Below are 9,273 nucleotides of genomic sequence, written 5' to 3'. Positions count from 1 at the left end.
AGACCGTAAAATGATGAATTCTCTCTTTCGAATCATTAAATCCCATAAAGCCCATAACCATTTATTTTTTAAAACGGTTACCTATAACCATAACTATAAGTTTTAAATGGATAAGTAACTGGTTACCTATACCCGTGAGTATTTTGCCCATCCCTACTTCCCACAACACCGCTGTCACCTACGCAATCAAACATAAACCAGATCGTCGAATCAAATGAAAAACAAAAAGAAATCGGAACGAAATTGAACGGAGACGGAACAAAACCGAAACGAAAGCTCAGGCTTGTCAACCATCAATGGCGCTTCCAAATTACTCATTCTTTATATCACATTGGTATGATAATCACTACCCATGAACAAATATGTCACAAATTGTACACGGATTTTTGAATCTTAACAAAAGGGAGTAAGAGTAAAGAATACACAACCATTTCAAAGAATATATACTTTGCAGAAAATATTTAAAAAAAAAACGATTTGTTTCTGAGGCCTTTGCCCCCGATCAACAGATCTACGGATAAATTAATCACCGAAAAACACTATTTGGTTGGATCTCTACAGCCACTGAAAGTTATGCGACAAACTAGCATACTTCACCGCGAGTCACTCTGTTTGTTTCTCGGGGACTTCTAGTTGGGGAGGGAGGAGTTTCATAAAGCTTCCTTGAACAGGTTGATTGGCCGCCGTCGCAGACTCATTGTCTGTCAAGAAACCAAATCAATGTTCATTATGTTTGGGAGATTATAAAAGAGAAAATCAATGGAGAAGCTGATGTTTCAGACAATAAGAAACAGAAATCATATATAACAAGTGAAATAACAAAAAAAGAAAGAATCCAGAAAAGGGGGTCGTCTCATTATTTTCATCAATTACAAAGTAAGGCTTGGGGGCTTGCAAATTATTAAATATCTAAAATGCTAAGACTTTTGAACAACTCTTTCATGTGTATTATGCGTGCAAAAACACCTTGGCAGTATTTTGGATAATGGACTTGAAACCGAGAATGTGAATAAACTCGCATGTGAATTTGACTCTGGTTTATTTCAAACTTCCTGTCGGATTAACTTGAAGCACCAGACACGACAAGGCTCACTGGCTACTAACCACTGCCAAATGACGGATGTTATTTCATTTGAACAAGAAAATGAACTTATTAGAAGATCTTACCAAAAAGAGACTTGATGGAAGGCCGCTTAGGTTTTGTGCTCTTCTTCAATTCAGCTGAAAATATTAACGCATACAATTAAGAAAAGTTGTTTTAAGGAGTGCATATATAATAAGCTATATAAAGGATGAAAGACAATACCAATCCCAGGCAATTGGTTATCGTTTACAATTTCAAAGTTCTTGTATGTGTAACCCACGAAGTTGACATCTTTAGAAGACAGCATCTACATCAAAAGTCAAAATTCTCAAGCAGCTGAAGTTTAATGTGAGCCATCGACATAAATCTTACAAGAGTGGAGCTCTAGCTTCAAAATGCACACAACTGAAACTATAGTACCAACCTTTCTCCATGGACCAGCTCTCGTTGAACTTTCAATCTGGTTGTCTCCCTACCATCGGAAAATAAGGATAAAGGGATAAAAAGGATAAGGAAAAATATGCCCAAGAATGGCTAATAACGCTATGGATACATACACAAACATACACGAAACTAAATATCTACCTCCTCAAACTTCTCAAAATTTTGGGTATCCAACTCATCATTGACCTCGGGAATAAATGCAGCCTTCATTTGGATCAATTTGTCCCATTCAACGCCTTTAAACCAAGAGTGAGCCTGAAAATAACAGTTCCAACTAGTTCATTCTAGCAATTTCCAGTCCAATTGTAGCAGTAGATTAGAGAATCTAGAATAGAACACACCACACGACACCTTTATTTCATCAGCCCCTTTAGTTCCAAGCCTCTGATCAACATTACATAACAGTTTACTAATGAGATTTTTCGCCTCCAGAGACAGTTTAGCTTCTTCAGGAAATTTCAGATGCGTTCTCCAGTTAACTATCTGGATAAATCAGAAAAGAGGTACTTTACAACCATAGATGCCAATACGAACAAAAATAAGCAGAATAAGTAGCAGCAAGACAGCAATTATGAGATAAATTGAAGGCCAGAAAAGAGCAGACATTTAAAATAGATAAAAGCAATTGCCATTAATAAAAACGGGGAAACATAGGGATGAAGAGATTCTACAAGGATCAGAAGACAACCAACGAAGACAGTTTCAAGTAGGACTGTAATGCGCCAATTGACCATAACTACCAATCTCTCTAAAATGGAGGACATCATAACCAACATGGGAGAAACCTTTCATCCTTGCTACCCTAGTTATATTATACATTGAAGGTACCCTATCATTGTGTGACGTAATTTTTGAAACAATTCTGTGTGAATAACTTTCATTGTGTGTCGTGTCTACTGCACATAACCCCTAAAGGCATGGCACAGTAGTGCTGATGTATCCAATGAAAAATAAAAACAAGTACTCTTGAAATTACCTTTCTACAAGTTGACATGGGTTCATCTGAATAAAAGGGTGGATATCCCACAAGCATTTCATACATGATAGCCCCAAGAGACCACCTAGAACAGTATTAACAATATCTCAGCTGAATTACAAAAAGAGATACAAATTCGAAAAATATAGTCAATTCTTATACACTGACCAATCACATTCCATTCCATATCCTTTCTTCAGCAAAACTTCTGGGGCAATGTAGTCTGGGGTTCCAACAGTAGAATAAGCCTGCAACATGAAAAATGGTTTGAAAATTCCAAAACACAGTGACATCGCAAAGAATGAAATTGAGATGTCTCTAGGTATATTAAAATTATATAGATACTTCTGTGTACTGATGAGAAAACGAAGGAATGCCATTTAAGATAGACCAGGTCAGGTATAACTAAGATCTATAATCCATTACGATGAAGTATTGACATGATCAAAAGTTGTCAACTAGAAATGATAAGCTCTAGAGTTTAAACATTTACAATAATGGCACATAGGATACCAATCCTCCACAGTAAAGACTTAACAAGAGCACGCTGAATTTGTATTAACGATGCCAATACTATAATCACGATAGGCATATTAAGAACATGACATTAGAACTTACAAGCATCCTCCGGTTTCTCTGCCAATGCTGCAGTTGCTCCTGTTGTGTACGCTTTGGTGGTGCAGGTCGTCCATCACTTTGAAGAGCCCCGCTAAGATTTTTTCCCACAGAAAAATCCTTTTCTTGAAGTATGCTACAGTCTAATGGTTTACATAATCCAAAATCTGATAATTTCATGTGACCATTTCTATCCAGCAGCAAATTGTCAGGCTTAATATCTCTGTAACACATTAAAAAAAAAGAATTATTCATCATGGTAAGATGTAAGAATTAGATAACAAGGTATCTATATATACAGCATATATGTACAATCAGATCATCACATTAACATCAATTTACCTATGAATGTAATTATGCTTATGAATGGACTCAATAGCTAGGATGGTTTCCCCAATATAAAATCTAGCCTCATCTTCTGTCAGTGTATCCTTGCGCATCAATAAGGTCATCATATCCCCACCAGGAAGATATTCCATAATTAGATACAAGTACTCTTCATCCTGGAACGAACAATAGAGCTTGACGATACAATTACTCTCAACCTCCGCAAGTAGATTCCTCTCAGCTTTCACATGTTCAACCTAAACAGAAAGATATCTATTGTACTAAGCCCAGCGAAGAAAAACTAAACTAGATTAAAAAACAAGGTTTGAGAGAATGTATACCTGGCCTCTCCGAAGCATCTCTGATTTCTTAAGCTTCTTCATTGCATATACATGGCCAGTTGCTTTCTCCCTACAGATTCTAACCTGTATCAGAGAAAGGAACAGGTCAGACGTTGTAAGGCATAATGGCCACTTTTACTTCTGAAGATGAGTTATATATGCCAAAAACAGTCGGATGAACCACCAAGTTGCAACTCCATGCAATCTAAGCATGTACATGCAACAGCCCATCATTTCATACACATTCATAGGTGGCTGCTAACTAGAGTTAATATGACACATGAGAACCAACTCCAGGTACAGTAATGGGTTTGCCGCTAACCCAAAGTTGCTTTGACACATGAGACCTAACCCACACACAAAGCCACAATTGCCAAACCAACGCCATAATGCAACTAAAGCTTATAAACTTATTCTCCTGAGTCCTGACTATTTCTCCAGTAATACCCTTAAAAAAAGATAGAAGAGGAAGATGGTGTATAATACACACAACTTAATTTTCAGCTATGGCCTTTATTAACTGCAAACACCCCTCAAATGGTCAAATATAATATGCACACAGAAAAGACGTGGTATGTGGATACAACAGGAAAAAAATGACAGAGTACTGCATTTTAAAAAAAGAAAAGATATACCTCTCCAAATGCACCCTTTCCTATCATTGTCAGTGGCTCGAAATCATCAGCGCCCATTTTATGCCTCTGAATACGCATATATTCTGTTTCTTTCTTCTCCAAGTACTTTAGCAAGTTGCTTTGCTCTTCCTCAGAGACATCAGCATCAGCCAACTTCTTTTCTAGTATATTACGTCTGTATTAAAAGCATGATCTACCATTACTCCAAGTCATAAAAATGGAGAAAACTAAACAATCAGGTACCACTCAAGCATTAACTAGTTTAGTAAGTAGTGTCAGACAGTGTACCCTGTCTAACACCACCATTACAAAGAGAAATATTAAACTCATACCGCTCCTTCCTCTCCTGCAAACTTTTCATCTGCTTCTTGTAATGATCCTCTATATACTGCTTTGCAGCTGCAACCCTCTGCTTGGTTACATTTGAAGGCACTTCTTCAGTTGTTGGGGTTTTTGAACCCTCTTTCCCATGTCCCGTAGTATCCTTGTTCTTTGACGACTTCACTTGCTCCTTGGACTTGAATCTTTTAAACCATGACCTTACAAACTCCATTTGTATCACTTAACTAATGTCAAACCAGTTAACCGGTCTTTATATGTGCATTCTATCTCCCAATTACAAAAGCGAACAAAATTCTGCAAACAAGAGTCTCATAAAAAATTCTCCATTCCCATGCATGATTGATTACCAGATAGCGAAATGCAGGCTTCCTGCATTGACAAAAAACCAAAACCAGTCAATTAACCAAGTATAACTGAAAACATATCCTCAATAAGTATCTGTTTAAACCAATTATAAAGCATAAATGCAAGCATTTAATTTCCAATGCCAAGTTCTCATTCAGATGTTGGCAGAAAATCACAAACGTGTATGGTCGAGAACATGAGTAATACTAGGACACCTAGGTCCTGGTCAAATGTTTTCTTTTTTGAGAAAGAAACATCATTTTCTTGCTTATGACAATCAAATTACACAGGTGGACAGGATGCCCAAAAAGAAACTGAAAAACAAACAGCAAAGAAAAATGAAATCCCCCTAAAAAGAAGCATCTATGAAAACTCATAAAGCTAATTGATAGCAGCTTTCCAATCAAGCCAAACAACTAGATGGACACGTCTTAAATTCTGTAGAAACTGAAGCTCATAATGAAACCAAAATCAAACTTTCTCCCATAACTCCCCTCTGCTTATACCTACAAAATCCTCAAAATTATCCTATTCCTTTCCATCCAGATTACCCATAAACACAGCCAAAACTATACATCCCCATAAAGTCTTCGCTTTCTTTCCATTTCCTGATAATTTATGCTTCTCTAGCATAAAAGTGATGTAATCTTTATACGACCCATCTAACTCCGAACTCTCCAAAGTTGCAGCCAAAGATGAACCTGACAATGTCACCAGAAGTTTACCATTTGCGTTCATAGATTAAGGCCTGGTTATGTACCCATGATCCCTGCGTATGCCGCCAACGTTGTACTTAAAAATTACTCAATACAAGCACGTGTAATGTATCACATGATCAAATGCATAAACTTGCGCCCTTTATTTTGAGAAAAAAATAACTATATTAGGAAAACAAATAAAGATTTCCTACAAGTGGCTTCGGTACAATGTTCTTGAAATAAAACCAGTCAACAGCAAAGTATCACGTAAACAATTCATAAACTAGCACCCTTTTGTTTTCAGAAGGATCACTGGATTAGGAAAACAAATAAAGAGTTCCTACAAAGTGGCTTCAGCTCAATGTTCTTACAAACACGTGCGAATAAAGAGACCCTACAAGTGATTTTGACACAATGTTTTGGGAAAAAAGAAACATCTTTAGAATCTGCATACCAAGCAAGAAATCTGCAGCATTTTCCAGTTGTAACGGTAACCACAATTAAACAGGAAATTTTTCATCTCAAATTTACTATTTTCTCACATTGGTATTCCAATCAATTAGACAAGCAAACCCTAACACACCAATTCCGAAAACTCCAAACTGAGGAAAAAGAATCCTACTTTACGATCCAATAAATTCAACACCAAATTCTACACAATGACAAAAAGTAAACCACTTTCCACTCCACAATTTCTCGTCCACCGAACGCATAAATCCATCAATCAACAAACTAAATTTAAACAAAAATTAAAAGGGAAAACCAAACCAAATTAGACAATGAGAGGCAGTGAAAGAATCATAAAAAAAAAAAAAAAAAAATCCCAGATTAGATAACGCAAAGCAAATCAGATATGGATTCAGGAGAGGGAGAGGGAGGGAGGGAGAGGGAAACATACCCGCAGGAGAAGTGCGGTGGAGGCAATGGTGGTAGTAACACGCGAGAGTGAAAACCCTAGAGAGAGAAAGAGTTAGAGAGATATGGATGGTCTGTTGGGTATTGAAGAAAGTGGGGAAGTGGAGGAGAGAGAGGAGCACTTGGTGTGTTCATTGTCATGAGTAATATGATTCTGATGCCTCCCCCATTTCATTCGGTCTTTCTCTCTTTACTTTCTCTCTCTTGTTTTTTCCTTTTTCAAAAGGTTGCAACTTCCTTTGACTCTGCTCCATCACTCTCTATTAATCACTCTCAATTAACTATATAATTTTTTTACTTTCTAGTTTAGTTTCTTAATATTTTTTTACTTCAGTGATTGTCTGACTGTCTGTCTGTGTTTTTCTTTCTTTCCTGTCTCTATGTATTTATATATATATTTTTTATCTTAAAACATTCAAAGTATTTCTACATAAGAGATCTTCTCCGGATCTTTTCCTTTAATGTTACCAATCAAGTGATCTGGATATTTGAAATTTCATCCAACGGTCACCTATTCTGACCCTTTAAAAGCTATAATAATTTTTTATTATTTGATGAAATTTCAAAGATCCGGATCACTTGATATAGTAGCGTTGGTAGAAAAGATCTGCTCGTATTTCCATTCAAAGAAAAATAATTAATATATAATTAAGGCTTTTGGTGGGGCTTGATAGGGAAATAGATGCAGCAAGTTTTGCCAAGACCTGAAAAATATAGGTAAATACTTGTCCCATCAAAAGCTTAAACTGAATCAAAGAATTTTAGCTCCTTCGTTCTATCATTTTTTCAATATCTCTTATATTCCTTAAACTTCGATGCATCACCACTTTAAAGGATTTTGTTGCAATGTGCTGATCTGTTGTTTGCTTACCAAATCAAATCAAGATATTTGTAGTGGTGGATTGTCCTAATGAATAGAGTTCAAACCATTATATTATGGGTTCAAACAATTACATCTGAATTCAAATCATTATACCTCCTCGTAGTTTAGATGAATCTCGTGCAGATTATCTTATCGTCTGTAAATAAAAAGTCAATCAAGGTTAATGTTCGCTTTTATGTAGAGTTGAATCGTTGGAGTCGATAAACCCGTCAATTGTTTTACCTGTTCTTTCTGCAAGATGGGATGAGTTCTATAACGGTCTGGCTTCGATTTTATAGTCGCAGTCAAGGTTTAGGGTTATTGATTACATTAGAATTTTGGTTATTATGGACCATATGACTTTTGCATGCATATTTTTGTTTGTTGGTATTAGCATGCAGCTTGTTTAGGTAAAAGTTCTTTTAGCATGTATACATGGACATAACCATGTTGATTAAAATAGAAATTCTCTCGTCTATACATCTAAGTTCGAATCCATCTTCTTGCAATTAAGATTAAATCCATCTTCTTGCAATTAAAGATTATTTGAAAGTAATATATCATTGTAAAAATAAAAAAATAAAAAAAAAATCTAACATAAATAATGATGAGAAGGGAAGAAAAAAAGTGATAAATGTAAAGGAACAAACTACCTTATCTTTTCTGTTGGAATCAAATTTGCACCCCGTGAGTGATGGAGATATTCAAACTTGTTAACTTGTAAAAGAACACAAACCGTGGGCAAGCCAAAGATTGCAGGAAGAGGGTGCCAGTCAAGGGCTATCTAACGATCATGTTAGTAAAGCAATATTATGACTCAAGCATAAAAGAATAAGTATGCAGAGATTACATTACCAGGGATGAACCCAAGAAGGGTGTATTTAACTAGTCGAGGAGAGGACCTTTTAGGATAGTAGAATCCTTACTAAATAGGGGGAATAACAAATGATATCTAGGAAATAGATATTGCATTATCTTTAAAGTGTTATTACTTTCGATGCACGTCAATCCTTAGATTATAAGGACTTCAATATTATAGGAAGTGTTGATTCCTTACTAGATTAGGTTCTCAAATCTTGTGAAACAAACATGGTTTATCTTAACAAAGTCGACAGATTTCGGCCACTGATTCCGGAACAAGATGATTGTGACATAACTATGACATAACTAAGATAAATCGGGAGAATTTAAGAGGATATCTAGGAAGGAGATATTGCATCCCGTTGAAGATGGATAGCTACCTAAAGACCATGTCTTTCGAAGTAAGTCAGAATACAAACCGTTCTCTTCTCTTCCTTAAAACGTGTGGCGTCTTAACTTTGTTCATTGCAAACCTTTGGACATCGAGCCATTCCGTATACAAGCACACTACTTTGTGAATCGTGCCTTCAATATCACAATGATGAAGAGTGCAGCAGTTACATGTGCCCAAAAAACAAAGTTCTATCCATTGCTTTCTCTAACCAAATCCAGCCGTCGAATTTGCTGATGACAATCCGTATTCAACGGATAGGTGATTTCAAATACTTCTTTTAAATATCCTCGGATCTATTTTTTTGGCCTTCACAAAAATTCCCAAACTCTTTAGAAAAGGTCTTCAACTTTCCCTTTATAAATCAAGTATGAAATTTCCACCATTCCACATCTATATGCTTGATTTCTTCGAATGCTTTCATCTGAATCAATGGC

The 9,273-nt window shown here is 36.1% G+C and overlaps 1 protein-coding gene across 1 annotated transcript; it reads right to left on the bottom strand.

Annotated features, from left to right (window-relative positions):
* Positions 1–288: 288 nt before the first annotated feature.
* Positions 289–6,925, bottom strand: LOC137731250 (uncharacterized). The gene is made up of 14 exons (XM_068470350.1): positions 6,706–6,925; positions 4,755–5,133; positions 4,423–4,597; positions 3,788–3,871; positions 3,462–3,703; positions 3,123–3,342; positions 2,673–2,752; positions 2,505–2,589; positions 1,880–2,011; positions 1,670–1,783; positions 1,509–1,556; positions 1,307–1,391; positions 1,168–1,221; positions 289–701 (listed from the first exon to the last, which is right to left on the bottom strand). Exons 2-14 carry the CDS (start codon positions 4,973–4,975, stop codon positions 604–606), a joined length of 1,638 nt encoding a protein of 545 aa, XP_068326451.1. The 5' UTR covers positions 4,976–5,133; positions 6,706–6,925; the 3' UTR covers positions 289–603.
* Between the last annotated feature and the right edge of the window lie 2,348 nt (positions 6,926–9,273).

This window comes from Pyrus communis, chromosome 4 (assembly GCF_963583255.1).
Source record: "Pyrus communis chromosome 4, drPyrComm1.1, whole genome shotgun sequence".
Taxonomy (NCBI): Eukaryota; Viridiplantae; Streptophyta; class Magnoliopsida; order Rosales; family Rosaceae; genus Pyrus; species Pyrus communis.
This window is presented reverse-complemented; position numbering and strand designations above follow the sequence as displayed.